Source organism: Papio anubis, chromosome 9 (assembly GCF_008728515.1).
Source record: "Papio anubis isolate 15944 chromosome 9, Panubis1.0, whole genome shotgun sequence".
In the NCBI taxonomy this organism is placed as follows: Eukaryota; Metazoa; Chordata; class Mammalia; order Primates; family Cercopithecidae; genus Papio; species Papio anubis.
In genome coordinates, this window is record NC_044984.1 from 113826881 (window position 1) to 113851123 (window position 24243).

General features: G+C 44.6%; 1 protein-coding gene and 1 long non-coding RNA gene across 6 annotated transcripts in view; one reads left to right on the forward strand and one right to left on the reverse strand.

Moving 5' to 3' along the window:
• The window catches only part of CCDC60 (coiled-coil domain containing 60), a 204438-nt gene that overhangs the window by 162729 nt on the left and 17466 nt on the right, over nucleotides 1–24243 (forward strand). For 3 of the 4 annotated variants that reach the window (XM_021923016.2, XM_021923015.2, XM_021923017.2), the window contains 5 exons: nucleotides 2840–3074; nucleotides 14769–14853; nucleotides 18158–18229; nucleotides 20981–21043; nucleotides 21734–21859. In XM_021923016.2, the coding sequence (XP_021778708.2) occupies nucleotides 2840–3074; nucleotides 14769–14853; nucleotides 18158–18229; nucleotides 20981–21043; nucleotides 21734–21859 (581 nt within the window). The remainder of the gene's footprint in view (nucleotides 1–2839; nucleotides 3075–14768; nucleotides 14854–18157; nucleotides 18230–20980; nucleotides 21044–21733; nucleotides 21860–24243) is intronic. The other variant, XM_031650807.1, reaches the window with a different exon arrangement.
• LOC103876111 overlaps nucleotides 1–24243 on the reverse strand; it is a 242446-nt gene that overhangs the window by 141040 nt on the left and 77163 nt on the right. The window lies entirely within an intron of this gene.

Here is a 24243-nt window from a genome sequence, read left to right on the forward strand (position 1 = left end):
CATTTTATTTTTCTGCCACTTTCAATTAATCACAAGTGTTAGCCCTTAACTTTGGATTTCCTGGCTAGGGTGGTTAATTAAATTTTAATTAATGGCAACTCTGGGAGCATAAGATGAAATCCTAGCTCAAGGAAGATACGCACAGAATCCTGGTATGGAAGGCTCTTCTGAGATTGTCCCAGGCTATCCCCTAAGTTTTATAAATGAGGAAACTGAGGCATGGCAGAGTGACGTACTAAAGGTCCCCCCGAGGTCCCCTGACTCTGACTCCAGTGCTCACTGCAAGATTCCAAGCTACCCCATGCCACCATCTGTCCACCCTTCAAAAATTACATTGATCTTACTAGGCACAGTGGCTTACAACTATAATCCCAGCACTTTGGGAGACCAAGGCAGACAGATTGCTTGAGCTCAGGAGTTCAAGACCAGCCCAGGCAACATGGTGAAACCCCATCTCTACCAAAAAATAACAACAACAACAACAACAACAAAAATTGGCCAAGCATGGTGGTGGGTACCTGTAATACCACCTACTTGGGAGGCTGAGGCAAGAGAATAGCTCAAACCTGGGAGGCAGAGGTTGCAGTGAGCTAAGATTGCACCACTGCACTCCAGCCTGGGAAACAGAGTGAGATCCTGTCAAATAAAAATAAAGATAAAAATTTAAAAATGACGTTGATCTGAAGAGCCTGGTTTCTAGAGTCAGGAATTCATATTGTTCTAGATAAAATGGAAAGAGGCAACTTCTACATGATTCATCCCTGAGCTCTGATATCCTCTCTCCTCAGAGTGATAAAGGGTAGAGGGGCCTTCTGTCAGTCCTGGCAAGCTCTTGACCAATTGCAGTGTCAGGACAACGGGAGCACTGTACCAAGCTCCTAATTTATCAAAGGAGAGGACATGCCTGCTTTGGGTACTTGGCTTTTCTTGATCAGTCATTTTGTAACTTGCATGGCCTCTTAAAGATCTGGTTAAATCCAGTTCAAATTCCATTTCTCCAGTCTATCATATTCTGAAGCATTCTGTCATTTGTATAGAATTTCACTGAAGATTTGAGAGAGATGAGGCAGGCACAAGGAGAGATCAAATCTTAAAGCCCACATCTTCTCCCTCCTCTTCCCAACCTTCTCCCTCTCCTGTGCAACCAAGAAATCCCTCCCCTCTTCTAGTGCAAGAAGGTTCCACTCATATTCAGTGCCCTACAAGGTAGCCATTCGAAATATTGCTTCTGATCACATACAGTGGACTCCCTGAAATGAATTCTGCTGAATACAATTTTCTCCACCCTGTGCAATGTATATTAAATGTTGGTGTGGTCTTCAGTGCTATCTCTTCTCCCTATCACCTTTGCCAGGGTATCAAATGCTATGAGTTTCATCTAAAGAAAACACCAGTCTACCCAACAAGAGCTTTCATTTTAAATGTGCTCAAATAAAATTATTTCTATTAACTGAATATAAACTACAGCCCACTCTGTGTTGAGCTCTTTCTCTGGGGCATCTGAGGGCCTGTTCGTCCCCTGTGTAAACCTGGCATTTTAAATGTCATAAAGAATCATTAGCATGGGATAAAGGGCATTTTCGATGCCACTGAAAAAAACTTTTGCAGTATTTTGAAGCCAGGCATAGTAATGAGCTTTGGCATTAACCTGACTTGGGTCTGAATTCTGGTTCTGCTATTTTCTTGCTGTGACCTTGAGGAGGTTAGGAAGCCTCGCTGAAACTTGGATGAGTTATATGAGGACATAACCCCAAACAGTGCATTCTGAAGTGACACCAATCTTGCAGGAAGGTACACACAGACACACACACACAGTATGTGTGTACTCTTTCTTACTCTTTTTTTTTTTTTTTTTTTTGGAGACGGAGTCTCGCTCTGTCACCCAGGCTGGAGTGCAGTGGCCGGATCTCAGCTCACTGCAAGCTCCGCCTCCCGGGTTTACGCCATTCTCCTGCCTCAGCCTCCCGAGTAGCTGGGACTACAGGCGCCCGCCACCTCGCCCGGCTAAGTTTTTGTATTTTTAGTAGAGACGGGGTTTCACTGTGTTAGCCAGGATGGTCTCGATCTCCTGACCTCGTGATCCGCCCGTCTCGGCCTCCCAAAGTGCTGGGATTACAGGCTTGAGCCACCGCGCCCGGCCTCTTACTCTTTTCCTTCTAAAAATCCACAGGACTTTCCCTACCTACCTCTCAGTCCCTTCCAGAACTTATCATCCAATTCTCCTAGCCCACTACCACCATGGCTCCTCCCCCAAGAATGCCACTGCACCAGACAAATCTGCTTCCTCCCACTCACTTCCTAAATGTCAGGCCTAGAATTTCCCTATTCTGTGTTCTTTAGAAAACCTCCATGATTACAAATTATTCTTTGCGGTCCAGGTGTCAACTTGGGAACCAGGAAGTATATACATGGAATCTGGAGCCAAAACCAAGATTAGTTGAAAAATTAGACCCATCCTCATATACAGTTTGAAAATCAACTCCAATCGTTATTACAAAAGTCAAAACCTGTTCTGGGCATTGACATCATCACGGCAAACACGTGTGGCTTCCTACGGTGACTTCTTGGGCAACCATGAGCTCGTTCAATAGAATACATTCCGCCACATTTGCTTCAAATAATACACATTTTAACATCATCTCGATTTCTGACAAAAGGTCACTCCAGATCCAGAATATATCTCACGGTATTTGGAAAGAGCCAGAAGGAATTCACAGTCAGTCCCAGGCTTTGCTTTTGTCTGCTGTCCCTCCCCACCTCTCTCCTTCCCTCCCTTCTTTCTTTCTTCCATCTTTTTCCCCCTCCTTCCTGAAACCTCTCTTTCTTCTCTTTCCTTTAGACCAAGAAATTCAAAATTCCTACAATGCGAGTCACCAACCGCAAACCAAGCCGGCGAGGCTCCACACTCAGTCTGAGTCGGGCCAGTGGGGTGTCCTCTCCCCAGAGCAGCATGATCTCTGTGAACCCTGGCTCAGATGAGCCCCCGAGTGTGAACACCCAGGTGACCAGCAGCAAGGATATTGAGGACAATGAGTCATCTTCAACCAAGCCAGATGAAGAACCTCTGTCTATGAGTAAGTCCTACCTGAGATCTGACTCATCTACCCTGACCCTTTGCCTTTAAGCCAGACATCAAGAAACCCTCTTGCCTCAAGTCCCCCTCCAGTCATTTAAAGGTGACATGGGATCCCCCATCCTTGTTCAATTTCCTTGGACCTCTTTGTTTTCCCCAGTGGAGATCGAAATATACTCCATAACTTGGGTTGCCCTGAGCCATTTCTCCTACAGAGACAGCCTGTGGTCACCAACTGCCCTTTTCTAATTTTAAAAATATTTTTATTTAGGCCAGGCACAGTGGCTCCCGCCTGTAATCCCAGCACTTTGGGAAACCGAGGCAGGCAGATCATTTGAGGTCAGGAGTTTGAGACCAGCCTGGCCAAAATGGTGAAACCCTGACTCTACTGCAAATACAAAAAGCAGCTGGGCATGGTGGCGCGCACCAGTAATCCAAGCTACTTGTGAGGCTGAGACAGGAGAATCGCTTGAACCTGGGAAGCAGAGGTTGCAGTGAGCCGAGATCATGCCACTGCACTCCAGCCTGGGCCACAGAGGAAGACTCCATCTCAAAACATTTTTTTTTTAATTTAACCCAATTTATACAGAACATTATCATTTCAATGTGTAACCAATGTAAAAATTATTAACGAGATATTTTATATCCTCTTTTATACTAAGTCTTTGAAATTCAGTGTCTACTTTTTTAAACAGCCTTATTATTGAGATATAATTTACATACCATGAAATTTGCTTATTTTAAATGTGCAATTCAGTGATATTTAGTAAACTTGGAGTTGTGTAACCATCACCACAATCTAATTTCAGAACATTTCCAACCACCCGAAAGAAAAGCTTCTGCCCTTCTTACCCAGAGCCCCCAGGCAACCACAAACCTGCTTTCTGTCTCTACTGATTTGTCTTTCTGAACATTTGATAGATGGAAGTTGTATTGCTCTGTGATCTACACCCTGAAAAAGCCTTTTCAGTGGCTCAAAATTTGAGAGAGGCAAGTCCCTTAAAAAATATCCAATTAGGCCAGGCATGGTGGCTCATGTCTGTAATCCCAGATATTTGGGTGGTGGAGGTGGGCAGATCACTTGAGTTCAGGAATCTGAGATCAGCTTGGGCAACATGGTGAAACCTCTCCAAAAAAAAAAAAAACAATTAGCCATGCAAGGTGACATGTGCCTGTGGTTCCAGCTACTCAGGAGGCTGAGGTGGGAGGACAGCTTGAGCCTAGGAGGTAGAGGATTGAGGTGAGAAAATAGCTTGAGCCTAGGAGGTAGAGGCTACCGTGAGCTGTGATTTGCTTCTTCACTCCAGCCTGGGTAACAGGGCGAGACCCTGTCTCAAAAAGAGAAAAGAAAAAAAAAGAAGAGAAGAAGGGAAGGGGGAAGGAGGAAGGGAAGGAAACAAAAAGGAAAATTCATTGAAATCTATGAGCCCTCACACAAGAAAAAAATTCAAACATACACATATATACAATTTTGCACAATATTTTGAGTGGGGTGCTGTGGACCTCTACTAGACAGAATCGTGACTGGATTCCATAAGTCACATAAAACATTCATTTTCAGAACTTTCTGGCTTGAGCTTGTATAGTAAAAGGAGATAGGAAAAGCAAGAGAAGGATCCAGAAGGATTCATACAGAAAGACGGAGAAGGTAGAAAGAAGAGAGGGTAAGACAAGGACATGAAGGAGGAATGGCCCACCACAAAATTCTTGACTCTGATGCATGGGACATCTTCCTGCTTTCTCCCCATCTGCTGTGTCCCCTCAGTGATGTCCAGCTGAACCTGCCTGTTTGGCCAGTGTTCTCTTTTTTTTTTTGAGACAGAGTCTTGCTCTGCCACCCGGGCTGGAGTGCAGTGGCTGGATCTCAGCTCACTGCAAGCTCTGCCTCCCGGGTTTACGCCATTCTCCTGTCTCAGCCTCCTGCGTAGCTGGGACTACAGGCGCCTGCCACATCGCCCGGCTAGTTTTTTGTATTTTTTTAGTAGAGACGGGGTTTCACTGTGTTAGCCAGGATGGTCTCGATCTCCTGACCTCGTGATCCACCCGTCTCGGCCTCCCAAAGTGCTGGGATTACAGGCTTGAGCCACCGCGCCCGGACTCGGCCAGTGTTCTCTATCACACCATCTGGAATGCCTGTGGCAGCCGAGGCCAGGCTGAGTGACAAGGATTGGGCGTCGCATAGATTCAAGGAGGCGAAAAAGGAGGTCAAGGCAGACCAAGAATCTGTGTGGGGCCCTGATGGTCAAAGATGGAAGTGAGCAGAAGTGCAAAAGTCCACTGGGTGGTCAGGGTTCAGAGTAATGACTGCCGATGGGAAAAGTCCCCACCGCCCCTGCCTGTTAACAGGGGGCTGGGAAAGGTCCCAAGCCCCGAAAAGCTGTTTTCTGAACAGAAGTAGTAGTATCTGAGATGGGAAGAAACTAAGATAGACCATCAGCAGATATGTGATTCTTATATATTTCTTTTCTGTCTCTCTTCTCTGTTTTAGAGACAGGGTCTCACTCTGTTGCCCAGGCTGGAATGCAGTGGCACAGTCATGGCTCACTGCAGCCTCAAACTCCTGCGCTCAAACAACCCTCCCACCTCAGCTTGCTGTCCACTTATGGATTTCTTGATTCTTCTTTCATTTAACACATACTTTTTGAGCACCTACTGTGTGCCCAAAACTGAGTTACTTGAGTACCCGCCCTTCCCAAGCTTATGTTTTAGAAGAGACAAATGATAAATAAGAAATCTATAGACTGAGTGCAGTGGCTCATGCTTGTAACTCCAATATTTCGGAAGGCCAAGGCAGGAGGATGGCTTGAGTCCAGGAATTTGAGACCAGTCTGGGCAAAATAGTGAGACCCCATCTCTACATGAAACATTTTAAAAATTAGCCAGGCATGGTGGCACATGCCTGTAGTCCTTGCTACTTGGGAGGCTGAGATAGGGGGATCACTTGAGTCCAGGATTTCAAGATTGCAGTGAACTATGGTTGTACCACTGCACTCCAGCCTGGACAACAGAGTGAGACCATGTTTATAAAAATAAATAAAGTAATAAAAAAGAAAGTCATGGCATGGCATGGTGGCTCACGCCTATAATCCCAGCACTTTGGGAGTCTGAGGAGGGCGTATCACAAGGTCGAGAGATCGAGACCATCCTGGCCAACATGGTGAAACCCCGTCTCTACTAAAAATGCAAAAATTAGCTGGGCGTGGTGGCGTGCGCCTGTAGTCCCAGCTACTCAGGAGGCTGAGGCAGGAGAATGGCTTGAACCCGGGAGGCAGAGGTTGTAGTGAGCTGAAATCACACCACTGCATTCCAGCCTGGCAACAGAGCAAGACTCCATCTCAAAAAAAAAAAAAAAAAAAAAAGAGCGAGAGAGAGAGAGAAAGCAAGTTGTAACTAGCAAGGCAATTGCATATAATATGAGGTCGGAAGAGAAACAACAGGATGCTGGGATAGAGAGAGACTATTGGTGGGTGTGAATCTAAATTAGCAAGGGTAATCAAGGAAGACTCTCTCAGGTCTGATATTTGAACTGAGACGTGAAAACCTGAAGACCTGAAGCTGGGGAGGGAGGCAGGGGCCAGAGCATGCAGGCCGTTTGTGGAGCAAGTAAGACTTTAGAATTATTCCAGGTGCAAGAGGAAGTATCTGGAAAGTTTTCAGTACAGGAGAGACTAGACCTGATTTACTTTTCCAAGGTGTTTGTGTGGTTATTGGTGTTATATCCATGTCTTCATTTTTTTTTTTCAACTCTAAAAGCTTTGCTCTTAGATAAGAAGAGTAGAGCCATAGCCCAACTTCAAGGGCTCGCCCCAGTCCCAGAGCTTGCACATGGTTCTCCTGGGACAGACAGAACACTAGCGCTGGTGGCAGAAGGGAGCAGCAGAGGAATGAGACTTTGCAGTGAGGGGAGGGGTAAATGGAGCATCTCTCTAGGCACCTGCAACACCGAAGGCCTGTCAGACCTGTCCCCAGTGGCCACTTTCCTCTCACATCCAATCACTCACCTGCTCTGATCAGTGCTGTCTCCTAAAACTCCCGCAAACCCTACCCTCTTCAAACCTTTTGCTTTTGTCTTGAAGATAAAAAACTAGGGGCACATACGGAGATCCTGACACTTACGTTTTGTTTAGCATACACAAAAATTTTTGTTTTTTTGAAAAGTAGCTGTGACTTTTAAAGATTAAGATATTTTACCTAAAACTTCTACATTTTACAAACAAAACACTCTTGGCCAGATATGGCAGCTCACACTCATAATCCTGGCACTTTGAGAGGCCAAAGCAGGAGGACCACTTGAGGCCAGGAGTTAGAGATTAGCCTGGCTGACATAGCCAGACCCCATCTCTACAAATAAAATAAATTACTCCCTGTGGTAACAGTGGGCCTGCAATCCTGAATGACAACAATCAACTGGAGCTTGGTCCCTTCAAGTGAGGTTTGTGTTCTCCAGTTTTCCACAGTCTTCATCACTCCCTATTGCCCCACTCATTGCTCTGGTTGGCTGAGTGTGTGACCATTTATTAACACATTTGCCCTATTGTTTTCTTTAGAATGATGATGATGATGATGATGATAAAACTATAACTCACACTTAAAAGTATTTTTGTATCAGCTCCTTTATATGTACATTAATTCATTTAATCCTCACAAGAACTTCTTTATGCCTACTCTGCTGATGAGAATACTGGGGCACAAAGAGGTTAAGTTATTTGCCCCAAGTCACACAGCTAGTAAGTGATGAAGGCAGAATTTGAACCCAAGAAATCTGGCCCTCAAGTCAAATTTGATTGCTCTGCTTTACCTAAGTCTTCAGGAAAAGATAAAAAATAAAAGATGGACCAAGAGAGCAAACTGATTTTTTTTTACATCAACTTGTGTCACTCATTTTTGGTATCTGGCCCCTGAAGGCCGCCTGAGTTTTGGACCTCTGATCTAGGGTCTCTTCACTTCTCACCTAGAAAACAGCAACAGCCTCCTAACTAGTTTCCCTGCTTCTTGTCCAGCCTTTACCCACTTATTTTTCTCCATGTTGAGTCAGAAGGGACTTTCTAAATGAAAAATCTGATATAGTTCTCTCTAGCTCAACATCTTTCAATGACTCTGCCTTTTCTCTAATACATTACTTCTGATCTTGCCCCAGGCTGCCCAGGTCAGCTCTTGCTAGTTCACACCTTAAGTGGGGCACACCAACCTCATCAAAACACTTTCTTCTTTTTAAACAATGCACACTCTTGTATGACTTTCTCTACTTGAAATGCCTGTTCATCCTTGACCATTCAGTCTGGTGGACTCCTGCTGAACCTTCAAGACCCAGCTCAAATGTTCCCTCCTCTGTAAAGTCTTCTCTGACTCACGCAGGTTTCCTTTTCGCTTGTCTCTTAGTAGTTAGTATTTGCTTTTATTGAATTATGAATTTTAACTTAAAATGCATCTCACTGTATCCAGTAGGAACTTCTTATGCTCAGTACAGAGACCTAAAAAACAGTGGCTTAAAAAAGATAAAAGCTTATTTTTTGTACAAGTTAAAGAAAATCAGTCCAGGGCTGATAAGGTGGCTTCGATAGATCATCAGGGATCCTACTTTCCCTGCTTTCTTCTGTGTCATCCTTAACACCACTTCATAATCCACCATGGCTGCCAGAACTCCAGCCATCACGTTCACATTCTAGGGTGGAAGAAAAAGGAAGTAAGCAAAGTACGAAAGTGTCCATTCCCAGCGGAGTTTAAGCAATCCACTCAGGAGCCCCATACCACACTTCTACCAAAATCTCATTGCCCAGAACTTAGTCACAGGGCCATGCCCAGCTGCAAAGGATGCTGAAAAAAATGAGCTAGCAAATGCTTCCCCTTATACGCATAGAAAGAATCACAGTTCAATTACTAAGAAAGAAGGGGAAAAGGAATGTGAGCTCCCTGCAGGTGTGCAACAGTGACATCTTATTTACCTTTATCCTAGCATGCAGTAGGAACACAAAAATGACTGAAAAAAAATGAATTTCCTCTGGGAGGAAAAGTTTGCTACTTTAGCCTCCCAAACCTTTTCCTCCATTTATACCTTAACCTCCATCCCATTTGTCACAGCCTTGACAAAAGTAGGTTAATTTCCCAGCCTCTCTTGCCTTCTAAAACCTCCTCAAATTGATTCTGAATTCATGAGTCCTATTCTGAGAGACACACTATTTGACCAAGGTCTAATTTCCAAGGCTTCTGCATAATGAAGTCTTTGTGGATACAAATCATTGGAGACAGCAGGTTGCAGCCTCTCTGTGGAATGATCCCCTCCCCAAATCAATGGCAGGAAGAATCCCAAAAAACAAAAGCCCAGGCTATTCCTCCTGCTGGTCTTGAAGCTCTGAGTCTTGGAATGATTAGGGAGAAACTCACTTAAATAACAACTCAAAATATGAGTCCTATGCCATCTCATGTTTCCCTTCAAATTAGCCCCATATGACCAAAAAAACCTCCTCTATTCCCCCTCCCCAACGAGAAGAAATGGATTTAGGCATTCAAGGGTGAGATTCTTAGACAGGCTGGGCATGGGAAATGGAGAAAGGAAGTCAGGATTTTTTTCTCTGGGGATATAATTTGACATTTGGTGCTCTAGGAGGGCTGCTTGATATGCCAGGTAGCTGTGGTCATTTGCTGATATCCATATCCACCCACCCTTAGGCTGGTTTGCTTATACGTTGGGGGTTGGAGTGGTGGAGCAGTCAGATGTTGCTGCTTGGCTCCAAAGAGAAGGGAAGAAACTAGGAGAACCAATCACAGCTCCCTTGCTAATAGGCTTCTGGACACACTCCAAGGATTCTAGGACCTGTGGCTCTAGGGAAGGTGGGCATGACAAGACAAAAATAAAGGTCAAGTTCAGGTTAAATGGAAACATGCCCACAAATTGAGAGCTGGAGTAGAAAATGGCTTAATGCTGACATTTGTCACAGCCTAGATGGCTCCAAAGTCACTAAGGAAAGGCATTCTTTCCTAGCATCCAGTAATTGCGTTAATATGCAAAGCTGGGTGTACACAATACACAAACGGTCTTGGGAAGCACTAGGCTTCATGACCCCCTTCCAGGTATGGCTTTTGACACCTGAGCTTGAGTCAACTGCAAGTATCCACTAAGGAATGAGGTGTCTGCACTGGTATTGTCATTGTTCATCAATATCCAAATCTAACTCGTAGTCCCAAATCCTTCCCTCTATTTCCTCCCTAGTTGTTCACTTTTACGTTTAGCAACTATTGACTGAGACCCCATGTGCTAAGCATGCTGCCAGGTGCTATCAATAAAAAGACAAATAAAATGTGGCCCCTGACATCAAGGAACTCACAGCCTAGAGGGGAAGACCTGCAAGTGAACAGAAAATAGCTATCACATGAAATCAATGCTGTGATGGGGTCAGAAGGACAGTGCTGCAGGAGTCCACAGGTGGGCACCCTACCAGATGCAATGGATGGAGATGGGAAGACAGCATTCTTCCAGAACCCCAGAGGAGGGAGGAAAATGTGATAGATCTATCAAAAGTGCACGAAACCAACATCAGCCACACTGCTCTCTGTTCTGAGATGGTACAAGCCACCAATATTCCCCACAAAGATAGAAAATTAAAATAAAAAATTATTTTATGCAGGGGAGACAGCCATCTAGCATATTTGTTCATTTTGAGATGTAACTAGGTTGCACCACTAAGAATACATGTTTAAGGCTCTCCCTTTGGTTGCTCAAGTTCCAGTAGTTGGCTGTCGTAGTTCTCTTCTTAGTTCCTGGAATTATTTAAAAACCATCTCAAAAGTCTCCTCTCTTTTATTTCTTGATATATCTCTGATGTCCAATGGCTCTCTATGTATTTTCTCCTCTTCTCACTCTAAGTCCCTTCTTCCCTCTTCTTGTTCATAAATCTGGGGAGAAATTCTGGAGTAGTTACAGTCATCAAAGGACAACCTCACACTGTTACATGTCAGCACCGTGGACAGCTACAAACATTCTGAAAAAGCAGTCCCAAAGCTCATGGTTCTGTATCAAAGCAGATTCCATGCTAGGGAATGGAAAGAATTGAGATATCCAGGGATTTGCAAATATGTATCGACATAAGACAGGACTATCTCTATTTCATTTTCCAGCTTTTTGGAATGTCAGTGTGTTCGTTTCCTGGAGCAGCTGTAAAATTTCTGACAACAGAAACTTTTTGTCTCATAGCTCTGGATACTAAACATCCAAACCAACATGTCCACAGGGCCATGCATCTTCTGAAATCCATAGGAGAGAATCGTTCCTTGACTTTTCTGGTGGGTGCTGGCAATCCTTGGCATTCCTTGGTTCATAAATGCATCACTTGAATCTAGAGCCCCTGTCATCACATAGCCACCATTTCCCTATGTATCTCTCTTTCCTATTTATAAGGACACTAGTCATTGGATAGAGGGTTCATCCTACTCCAATATGACATCACCTTGACTTAACTACAATCACGTGTCACATAACAATGTTTTGGTCAACAATGGACCACATATACGACAGTAATCCCATAAGATTAGAATGAAGCTGAAAAATTCCTGTTGCTTAATATATCTTAGCCATCATGATATCATAGCACACTATGTTATTCACAGGTCTGTACTGCATATAAAAGTATAACACAATTATGTACAGTACATAGTACTGTACTTGATAATGATAAAATGGCTATGGTACTGGTTTATGTAAGTACTATACTTTATTTTCTATTGTGATTTTAGAGTGTATTCCTTCTGCTTATAAAAAGAAAGTGAATGGCCGGGCGCGGTGGCTCACGCCTGTAATCCCAGCACTTTGGGAGGCCAAGGCGGGCAGATCACAAGGTCAGGAGATCAAGACCATGGTGAAACCCCGTCTCTACTAAAAATAGAAAAAATTAGCCAGGCGCAGTGGTGGGCGCCTGTAGTCCCAGCTACTCGGGAGGCTGAGGCAGGAGAATGGCGTGAACCCGGGAGGCGGAGCTTGCAGTGAGCCGAGATTGCGCCACTGCACTCCAGCCTGGGCGACAGAGCGAGACTCCATCTCAAAAAAAAAAAAAAAAAAAAAAAAAAAGACAGTGAATCATAAAACAGCCCTAGGTAGATCCTTCAGGAGATATTCCAGAAGAACGCATTGTTACCATGGGAGATGACAGCTCCACGTGTGTTACTTGTTACCGCCTCTGAAGACCTTATGCAGGACAAGATGTAGAGGTGAAAGACAGCGATATTGATAACCCTGACCCTGTATAGGCCTAGGCTAATGTGTGTGTTTGTGGCTTAGTTTCCTTTTCTTTTCTTTTTTTTTTTTTTTCCCCCTGAGACGGAGTTTCGCTCATGTTGCCCAGGCTGGAGTGCAGTGGCGCAATCTTGGTTCACTGCAACCTCTACCTCCCGGGTTTAGGTGATTTTCCTGCCTCAGCCTCCCAAGTAGCTGGGATTACAGGCACCTGCCACCACACCTGGCTAATTTTTTTTTTTTTGTATTTTTAGTAGACAGGGTTTCACCATGTTGGCCAGGCTGATCTTGAACTCCCAACATCAGGTGATCCACCCACCTCGGCCTCCCAAAGTGCTGGGATTACAGGCATGAGCCACCGCATCTGTCCTTAGTTTTTAACAAAAATATTTTAAAAGTAAAAAATTTTTAAAAATAGAAAAATGCTTATAGAATAAGGATATTAAAAACGTTTTTTACAGATATACAATGTGTTTGTGTTTTATGCTAAGTGTTATTACAAAAGAGTCAAGAAGTTTAAAAAATGTAAACGGTGAGCTAAGTTTAATTTATTATTGAAGAAAGAAAAACATTTTTAGTAAATTTAGTGTAGCCTAAGTGTACAGTGTTTATAAAGTCCACGGTAATGTCCTAGGCCTTCGAATTCACTCACCACACACTCACGGACTCACCTAGAGCAATTTTCAGTCCTGGAAGCTCCATTTATGATAAGTACCCTCTATTGTGTACTATTTTTTATCTTTTATACCCTATTTTGGCTGTACCTTTTCTATGTTATCCCTAGATACACAAATACTTAACATTGTGTTATAATTGCCTACAGTATTCAGTACAGTAACATGCTGTACAGGTTCGTCGCCTGGGAACAAAAAAGCTGTATATACCAAGTGTATAGTAAGCTATGCCCAGTGTATAGTAAGCTACGCCATCTAGGTTTGTGTGAGTGCACTCTATAATGTTCACACAATGACAAAATCGCCTAATGACGCATTTCACAAGATGTGTCCCCATCGTTAAATGACACAATGGTCATTACATCTGCAGTGACCCTATTTCCAAATAAGGTCATCGACTGAGGTCCTGGTGATTAGGACTTCAGCATATCTTGGCAGAGAGGGTCACACATTTCAACCCGTAACAGTCAGGTATGAAGAAATATTTCTACACTATACAAAAATCAACATTATTCTTTTTTCAGAGACAGGGTCTCACTCTGTCGTTCAGGCTGGAGTGCAGTGGTATGATCTTGGCTCCCTGCAGCCTTGACTTCCCAGGCTCAGGTGATTCTCCCACCTCAGCCTCTTGAATAACTGGGAATACAGGTGCACCCCACCACGCCCAGCTAATATTTTATATTTTTGTTTTAGTAGAGACGGTGGTTTCTCCATGTTGCCCAGGCTGGCCTCGAACTCCTGAACTTAAGCAATCCTCCCACCTTGGCCTCCCAAAGTGCTGAGATTATACATGTGAGCCACTGCACCCAGTCAAAAACAATACTAAATATGAAAATAAAAGTTAGGTCAAGGCAAGGAGGAGTGGTGGGAGCTGTGGGGAAATGGAGAACAGTCGCCTATCTAAAGGCATGCCCAGCATGCAGCAGAAATGGGGGCAGTGCAGTCCCATCTCAGACTCTTTTCTAGGGAAGCTGGAGGTCTCGATTTTCATGTGAAATCTTCCAGGTTGGCATCCGCATGGAATCAAATAAAACACATTTGTAAGCTGAATTCAGCCTGTGGATTGCTGGTTTAAAAATTCAGGCCTATGGAGACCACAGAGGGTTTTCCTGAGCAAGATGATTTCTTCTCAGCTTTGGAAACAGTTCTTTCCGGCTGCAGTAGAGTCGAAGGTGGGGAAGGGAAGGGAGATGAAACCGGGGAGAAAAAGAGTAGCTGGGTCCTGGCAGGCCTCACAGGCCGTGTTGAACGAATTTATTTAAGTTTTATTTTTTATTTTATTATTATTGTTATGATTTTGATTCAGAGTCTAACTGTATCACCCAGGCTGGAGTGCAATGGCACGATCTCAGCTCACTGCAACCTCTGCCTCTCAGGTTTGAGCAATTTTCATGCCTCAGCCCCCCAAGAAGCTGAGATTACAGGCATCCACCACCACACCCAGCTAATTTTTGTATATTTTTAGAGGTAGGGTTTCACCATGTTGGCCAGGCTGGTCTCGAACTCCTGGCCTCAAGTGATCTGCCCCCCTTGACCTCTCAAAGTACTGGCATTACAGGCATTAGCCAAAGGTAACACAGAGAGCCACTGACCGTTCTTAAGCAGGGGCATGGCATGGTTAGATTTGCAACAAGCCCAACACTATAAGCCACCTCTTCTGGACCCCAGTGGAATCCCTCTCCAGATCCCCAACCCTCAGGAGCAGAGGTGACCCCAGCTTGGGGGCTGCACCCTGTCCTGCACAATCCTGTCTCAGGGGTGGCTTCTGGTCAAGAGTGACCTCTCATATTCTCATCAGATCTGCAGAAGCTCCTGGAGATGGTTCGGGAAGATGCCCGGAGGACAATCACGATAGAAAATGGGATGCAAAGGAAAGCACCCAGGTATGTGCTCTTGACTCCTGGGGCAAATAAAGCTTAGAATAATAGCAATCACATTAACAGTAGTAGTTGCCAGCTGTTGAGCATTTTCTCTGTGACAGGCACTGAGATGTGTTGTTTATGTGTATCACCTCTCTGAGTTCTTACAATAATCCTACAAGGTAGGTACTATTATCTTTATTTTACAAATCAGGAAATGAGGCCCAGAGAGCCTATGTGACTAGTTCAAGGTCACTCAGCTAGTGAATGATAAGGTCATGACTCTAATCTAGACCTTTCTTACCGGTTTACTTTTGTTTTAGAGACAGGGTCTCGCTCTGTTGCCCAAACTGAAGTGCAGTGGCACAATCATAGCTCACTGCAGCCTCCAACTCCTGGGCTCAAGTGAGCCTCCCAACTCAGCCTCCTAAGTAGCTGGGACTACAGACACACACCATCACACCTGGCTAATTTTTTTTTTTATTTTGCAGACAGGGTTCGCTATACTGCCCAGGCTGGTCTCGAACTCCTGGCTCAAGCAATCCTCCCACCTCGGCCTCCCAAAATGCTGAGATTACAGGTGTGAATCACCATACCTGGAAAATCCAGATATTTCTAATTCCAAAAACCATTCTTCTCTTTGCCACTCAGCCACACTGCCTCTCAGGAATCTTCTGGTTATTCCTTCATCCTTTGAGTGAATACTTATGAACATGTACGGGCTGTGTACTCATTATTATTGTGAGAAGTGTCCATGAAAGGAAAGTTTGAAACTGTGAGAACAAATAATAAGGGCATTTGACCTGGTCTGGGTTGGGGATGGGGATCAGAGAAGTTTCCTCCAAGGAAGAAGCTTTAAGCTGAGATTTGGATGAAGCATGTAAATGAGCCAGCCTGATGAGGCTGGCATGGGTAGGTAGGGAGGTGGGGAAGAGAGTATTATAGTGTGCAAATGTGGTCAAAAGGGACCACAACACCTTCAAGGAACTGGAATGCAGCCAAAAAGGGATGAAACTCAAGGATTCTGGTGTTTATTCTAAGAGCAGCAGGAATCCTTTGAAGTTTCAAGCTGGCAACTGATATGATTGGCTCATAAGGAGGTACTATCAGACCTGAACCTAAGACATCCTCTTTCTGGTGGGAAGCCTCGTTCACCACACTTCTGACCTCTAAAAGCCCCAGAGAGCACACAGCCTAGAGCCGGAGTTCCCTTCCTAAGTGTGGATTCCTTTGAGTAAGCAAATTCCTTTGTGGAAATAAATGAGGCACTAGAAGAGGTTCATCATTGCCTTCAGCCCACTGGGATGCCAACTATGACTTATTGGTTGTTGTTATTACCATAATTACAGTTCACTGTGCACTTTCACATGCATCACACCTCACCTCTGCTTGCGAACGATGAATTCGCTGGCGGCTGCCTCGACTCTCATTGGGGCTTCTCTGGAAGGTGGCACTTGGAGGCGCTCAGAGGCAACCTTGACCCATAAGGCCCCCACTGCTGTGCCTGATGTATAAGCATTAGAGACAGACAATAATAATGAAGCATCAGCTCAATGAGGTTCCTTCCTTCGTAAGAACTCACAGCACAAGCACTGGCTTTGGAGTCAGACTGACATGGATCCAAAACCTGCGGCCCTTGGACAAGTCATCTAGCCTTTCTCAAAACCTCAGTTTTCTCATCTATAAAATGAGATTGTGTCACATCGAAGCATTGGCTTTGGAACCAGACAAACGAAGGTCAGTCTCCATGGCCATGACTAATTGCCGGGTGATGTTGGGCAAGTTGCTTCACCTCTCTGAGTCTGATTCTCAGTCTGTAAAATGAGGCTCATTAGCAGCCTATCCCAAAGGGTTCCAGTGAGAATTAGATGATATTATCCCTGTAAAATATTACTAATGTTATGGAAATAACATCTACTTCAATGAAACATTTTAAGCATTTAATCAGATAATGCATTTATATAACATACTACCATGTGCCTGGCATAGAGTAAGTATTCAATAAATGGCAGTGAGGTTGGTAGTGGGGATGGTGGTGAGGACGGTTGTTACTTTCATCCCACACATGTTGCCCACGGAATCTTCTCCTGCTGAGACAGGTACATTCACCATTACCATGACCCCATCTCACAGATGTCAAAGAGCAACAAGCAGTGACTTCCATAAGGTCTTCAAAGACAAAACCACACTAGAACCTGGTTCTCATGAGACCCATCACATGGTCTCTGCTTTCAATTTAATGATAAATAACCATGGTTACAGAGCAAGAATGTGTTGAAGTTTCCCTTCCTCATTAATTCCTCTGGGAAAAAAATCTCCCTAATCTTTTGCTAAGGCAGCAGATATTGAAGCTTCAATACAGAGCTATAGAGAGACGGTTAGGAAAAGCTGCAGATTCTCTTTTGCCCCTCACTTTAGAAGCTGGATTCCTGTCTCACTTGAGATCCCAAATCTGCTCCCATCAAGGCTGATATCGAACTGTGAGGCTTTCAGAAATCCCCACAAGCCAGTATATCCAGCCCCCAGCCTCCAGGCCGGGCTGCCCCCTAGTCATCTAAAAATACAGCCTTTCCTTAAAATCTTATAGTAGTGTCCCTGAAGATCAGAAGCAGTTGGGTTACTTGTGAAAAATACAGATTTCTATCCTTCCTCATCCCAGAACCCACTGAATCAGAATATCCAGAGGTAATAAGATGTGTGTGTGTGTGTATGTGTGTGTGTGTGTGTGTGTGTGTGTGTGTGTGTGTATGCAGTGGTACGATCTCGGCTCACTGCAACCTCTGCCTCCCTGGTTCAAGCGATTCTCCCACCTCAGCCTCCCAAGTAGCTGGGATTACAGGCATGCACCACCATGCTCAGCTAATTTTTGTGTTTTTAGTAGAGACGGGGTTTTGCAATGTTGGCCAGGCTGGTCTGGAACTCCTGATCTCAAGTGATCCACTCGCCTTGGCCTCCCAAAGTGCTGGGATTACAGGCATGAACCACCACGCCTGGCCAGTAGCTATATTTTTTAACAAGCACTTCAGGTGGGCATTATTTCACAGTATTTTCTGTATGGTGGGGAATTTTAGGAGAGGGTGTGTGTGTGTACCTGTGTGTGTGATCTAAATGCACCTTCTGGGGCCCCCATTCAGGCCAATGATTCAAGTCACAGGAAATGTGGCCGAGGAATCTGCATTCTTAGCAAATTCTCCAGGTAAGTGCTGGGCTCAGTAGAGTCTGAAGATTCTTGCTCTAGAAAGAGAATTTCCCCTCCTCCCACACGTAGTTACTGCACAAAAGCTTCATGAATTCAGCGGCTTGTTAAAGGACTCGTTTTGCCTTGCAGCCTCTTGTCAGTGCTGAAACAAAACAAGAGTAATTCTGCTTATAAGGAAATGCAGACCACCCACAAATCAAGGTAGGAAAGCCTGGAGCTTGCAGCAGGTGCCTTGGAAGGCAGCCCACAGTTACAGGGGCCACTGCAGGGACACTCGTCCCCAGACCATGCAAAGTGGCACAGGGAAGAGGGAACTTTTTCCTTCTTATGACCTCATTAGAAACAAGCCCCTTTACTGCAGGGCCAGGGGTGAGAATTCAGGTATTTCTCCCCAGCAATTATATACCATCAAGTTAAAATCTTCTAGTCATGGAGAAGTGAGGTAGGGAGGACGTGGTACAAGACTATGTCTCTTTCTCTTTACTTGGGTAATTTATAATGGGGGAGGTGGAGATCTTCCCCCAATTTATTTGTTCATTTAGAGAATATTCTCTTTTTTTTTTTTTTTTTTTTTTCAAGATGGAGTCTTGCTCTGTCACCCAGGCTGGAGTGCAGTGGTGTGATCTCGGCTGACTGCAATCTCCACCTCCTGGGTTCAAGTGATTCTCCTTCCTCAGCCTCCCGAGTAGCTGGGATTACAGGCACACACCACTATGCCCTGCTAATTTTGTATTTTTAGTAGAGACGGGGTTTCACCATGTTAGCCAGGCTGGTCTTGAGCTCCTGACCTCAAGTGATCTGCCTCCCTCGGCCTCCTAAAGTGCTGGAATTACAGGCATGAGCCCTGCCCATTGAGAGAACATTCTTAGATTCCCCGTCTGTGCCAGTAACTGTGCTAGGTTTGGGGGATTCAGCAGCAAATGAAACAAACACAAACAAACCCAGCCTGCCCTCGTGGATCTCTGTGTCTGGGCTGGGGTTATAACCTTTTATGCCATAGACTCCTTGGAAGTCTGAGAAAACCTATGGACTCCTTTAAGAAAGATGTTTTTAAATGCATACTATACATTACAAAAGATCACTAAGAAATTTATAGTAATCTAGATTGCTATATTACAATCAAATTTGGAATATGGTAATCTATGTGTGTCTTTCACAATGCATTATATAACAAAACTCAACTCCTGTAATTTTGGATCAGTGTTGAGTATAAATGATTTTTCAAACTATCTCTCACAATTGTAATGTGATAGGCAAATACCTGCAATTTCCATTTTGGTTGAAGGTTAGTTCAACTAAAGATGCAACTTTTTTCCCATCTGCATTCATGGACCCCTTGAATTCTACCCAGGCTTAAGAACTGCTGATCTAATGGGAGAGTCAAACATTTCTCAGATAATCCTACAGCTAGCCATAACATCATGACTGTGAAGTGTTCTGAAAAAGAAGTAGGGGTACTGGGTGCTAACCAACACTGAGCCTGATGTTTAAGCTGAGAACTTAAGGACAAAGGAGAATTGACTAGACTAGGAGGTGGAAAAGGTGGGAATGCTGTTCCAAGCAGGGGCAATAGCATGTGCAAAGGTCCTGGGGCGGGAGGAAGTTCAGGAGCACCAAGCAAAGACCAGTGCAGCTGAAACTCAAAGAGGGCCAGGCAGGGGGCACAGAGTGAGACAGGCAGAAGCGTCTTTTGCTGCTTATTTCTGTCTCTTGCTTATCACTCACTAATAACACCACCTTCCTTACCTCCCACCTCCTCCCTCAATCACTGTCAAAGCTCTTGAAAAGAAGAGAGCCATCTACAGGAGGAAGGTCAGGGCCACCACGCTCCCCCAAAGAATTCATCTGCAGGGATTAGGGCAGCTGGTTGGAATCCAAAATCAAGGCTTTCTGGATATTGTTAATGGGGGCCTGCTTCTTACCCAAGTAGGATGAGGATTTGCCCACTAGGCCTAAGACCTCCACATCTAGTCCTGTGAGCTTCTGGGGAAATCAGCAAAGGCCAAGACCTTTTCTATGGGGAGGGGTCTGGAAAATGGCCAGGCCTGCCTGCCTAAAGAAGTCCCAAATGCCACAGGGCTAGAAGCAAAAGGTTACCCACACATCCTATTAATAAGGAAAACAGTCTTACCACCCCCTCCCCCAGAGCCACACAGATAAAGTGGTCAGACAGTTTTCCAAGCATTTGGAAGAAAGAAGGGGAAACACGGTCAGCGCAAAGGTGCTAGACAATGGTGCTGAAAGCCCAAGTCCCTAAACAAGGATCCTGGAGAAAGGCGTGAGCGGGGGTGGTGGGCAGGCCTAGGGGCTCCTCATCCCCCCTAGGAAGCTTGCCCAGGCAGAGTCACAGGAGGGTGTATCCATATGAGGATTCAATCATCCACACCTAGAAAGGGTTGGCTGGCCTGATGAGTTGATGGGTCACAGATGAGGAAACTGACCATCCAGAAGGGAGCTGCTTGCTCACAGACTGACAAGGGGTAAAATGGGTGTTGGGCTTCACTAAATCTGCACCTGGCCCAGTGTTAAGTGTTGGTTATGGAGAGGAGTATGGAAAGGTCCTAAGCCAATTCACCCTCCAGACAAAAGAACAGTTTTACACAAATGAAACTGAGATCCAGAAAAGACATAATCCTGACAATATGCAGAGGCGGAAGGTCAAAATTAGACAGGAGAGTTCAGATAGGACTGTAGGACTTGTTGTGGACCATAAGGCAGGATAGGATTTAAGTTGGTAGAAAATAAACAAAGAGGACTCTCCAGGCAGGGATATGGCGGGAGGAAAGGCCAAGAGGTGGGAAGAAATTCAAAGAGTTCTGTGACTGGTGCCTTGATTAGCACCACCTCCCTTGCCTGAATCCTGGAAGCTAGCAGGTGCCATGGAGCCCTGGGGACACCCTTTTCTTAAAAAGCAGACTCTGAGCAACTTGAAACCATCCTTTTGTGTTTCAGTGAGAGATCCAGCAGTACAAGTGCAGAAAGTCACATCCAACCAGTCCAGAAGAAGTCTAAAAAGTAAGCCAGGAGGGCAATGGAAGGAGCCACACAACAGGGAATGTGGTGACCACACCCTCTATATTCCAGGGGTGTGGAAATGACCCAATGCAGACCAGACTCCCTAAAGCCATAGACGATGCTGAAGGACAAGGGATCCCCCAGGTTTAGGGACTCATAGTCAAGAAGCTGAGCAGCAATGCAGACAATGGCAAGAAACTCTTCCGCTGTGCCAGGCACCATGAAAAGCATTCTGTCTTCATTACCTTCCTTGTTCCTCAAAACCGATCCTATGAGGCAGGGGCATTATCCCATCTTACAAAGGAGCAGGCAGAAACCTGGCCACGTGAAATGTCTTGCCTGAGGCCATACAGCTAAGAAGTGGTGGAACTGGACTTTGAGCCTGAATCTCCCAGCTCCAAATTCCATCTCCCATCCTTAACATTCGCTGGGCTCCAGTGACCAGCTGTCTCACCGTGGGCTCATTTAATAGGGTCTGAACCACCATCCTGATGCTATTGGGAAGATTTGTCCTTCCTACATCCAGGGGGATGCTTAGGAAGGCTCCAGGTGAGGGCAGAGAACCCAGGTGGCTACAGGGAGTCCTACATGCAGAGCACCTTGGGGCCAAGGGGGGCCAGAGTGGGACCCAGGTTACTAGGGGACATCCCTGGGCTCCATTCCCCAAGCCCTTCTTATCTGTGTCCACAGCCGCACTAATTGTGACATCAACATCCAGTACAAGAGTGGGGTGTGTAACAGCATGAGGGCCAAGTTTTACAGCGTAGCCCAGGAGGCTGGCTTCTGCCTGCAGGACAAGATGGAAATCCTCATGAAGTAAGGGCACACATATATACATTCATTTGAAGGGCATTCACTGGGTACCTACTATATGCCTGCCAGGTGCCAGGTGCTGGGGCTATATCACAAAGAAGAGCTTGCTCTCTGTCCTCAGGGAGCTCACAGTCTTCTGGAAAATACGGGCAGAAACAAAATAACTGCATCATAAATATGTAGGTACAAATTATAATCATTGTCCTACAGTAAGAGAACAGGGTGCTACAAGAGAGAGATATAGACAGGATAGGTACCTAATCTAGATTGGGAAATCTGGGAAGACCTCTCTGAGGAGGTGACTTTCAGATGAGTCCTGAAGGATAAGGAAGAGCCGGCAGTGTGATGAGAAGGTGGAATTACATTCCAGGTAGAAGGAAAAGTGCATGCAAAGTCCCAAGTCCAGAAGGGACATGGATAATTTGAAGAGGATGGACAAGTGGTAGATGAGGGCTGCATCATGCAAGCCACAAATGCCAGAGTTACGATGTGGGATTTGATTTTAAGAGCACCAGAAAGCTATTGAAAGTTTTTGTTCTCTGTTCTGACAACCCAATAATTTCTTCCCTTTCTAGCTTACCCCTTGACTCCAGAGACCATCCGCCCCAATAAATGTATCTATACAACAAAGTTTGCATTATGGCCCGTTGCACTCTCATTCTCACAGCACTGATGGGCTGAATGCTCTGAGGCTAGGATTTGGAGAAGACTAATCCTTGCCCTCTCCTTCTGGGAGCTAACAGTCCAGTAGGGAAGATGGAAAAGTAAACAGGAAATTAGCACACAGGGGTCTGGAGGTTGTGGGAGGAAGCAGCCTGCTAAGGGAACACAAAAGGGATGCCCCGCCTCGCCCAGGACAGCCCTCAGAAAGATCTCCTTGGAGGAAACAGCATTTTATTTTATTTTATTTTATTTTATTTATTTTATTTTATGTTTGAGACAGGGTTTTGCTCTGTTACATGGGCTGGAGTTCAGTGGCATGATCATACCTTACTGCAGCCTCAAGTGCTAAGGTTTTTGGTTTTGTTTTTTGGTTTTGGGGTATTTTTTTTTTTACAGATAGGGTCTTGCTATGTTGCCCAGGCTGGTGTCAAACTCCTGGCCTTAAGCAGTCCTGTCACCTTGGCTTCCCGAAATGCTGGGTTTGCAAGCATGAGCCATGACACACAGCTGGAAACAGTATTTTCAGTTTAATAAACATAGATGATATTCCCAGGGCACTTACTATGTACCAGTCATGGATGTAAGAGCTTTGTATTTACGTATCATTTAATGCTCACAACAATCCTATGAGGTAGGTGCTATCATTAGACTTATTTTGTAGATGATAAAAGTGAGCTCAGAGATGCCTCTTATCAAAGGTTCTCCAGTGGCTAAGTAGTAAAGCTAGAATTCAAACCCAAAGAGTCATGCTGAACAACTTGGAAAATATATTTCAAGATGTCATCCATGAAAACTTCCCCAACCTTGCTAGAGAAGCCAATAGTCAAATTCAGGAAATACAGACAACTCCTGCAAGAGTCTACACAAGAAGGTCATCCCCAAGACACATATCAGCAGATTTTCCAAGGTCAAAATGAAGAATGTTAAGGGCAGCTAGAGAGAAAGGGCAGGTCACCAAAAAAGGGATCCCCATCAGGCTAACAGCAGACCTCTCAGCTGAAACCCTATAAGCCGGAAGAGATTGGGGGACTATATTCAACATCCTTAAAGAAAAAAATATTCAACCAAGAATTTCATATCCAGACAAACTAAGCTTCCTGCGTGAAAGAGAAATAAGATCCTCTTCAGATAAGCAAATGTTGAGGGACTTAACCACCACCAAGCATGCCTTCCAAGAAATCTCAAAAGGAGTACTAAATATAGAAAGGAAAGACTGCTATCAGCTAATATAAAAAGACACTTAAACATACAGACCAGTGTCACTGTAAAGCAACCACACAAACAAGCCAGCATTATAACCAGCTAACAGCACAGTGACAGGATCAAATCCATACACATCAATACTAACCTTGAATGTGAATGAGCTAAATGCACCATTTAAAATTCACAGAGTGGCAAGCTGGATAACAAAGCAAGACCCAACGGTATGCTGTCTTTAAGAGATTCATCTCATGCATAATGACAGTTATAGGCTCAAAATAAAGGGATGAAGGAAAACCTACCAAGCAAATGGAAAACAGAAAAAAGCAGGCATTGCCATCCTAATTTCAGACAAAACAGATTTGAAACAAGCAAAGATCATAAAAGACAGGGAAGGGCATTACATAATTGTAAAGGGTTCAAATTCAACAAGAAGACCTAACTATCATAAATATATATGCATCCAACATAGGAGCACCCAGATTTATAGAGCAAGTTCTTAGAGGCCTACAAAGAGATACAGA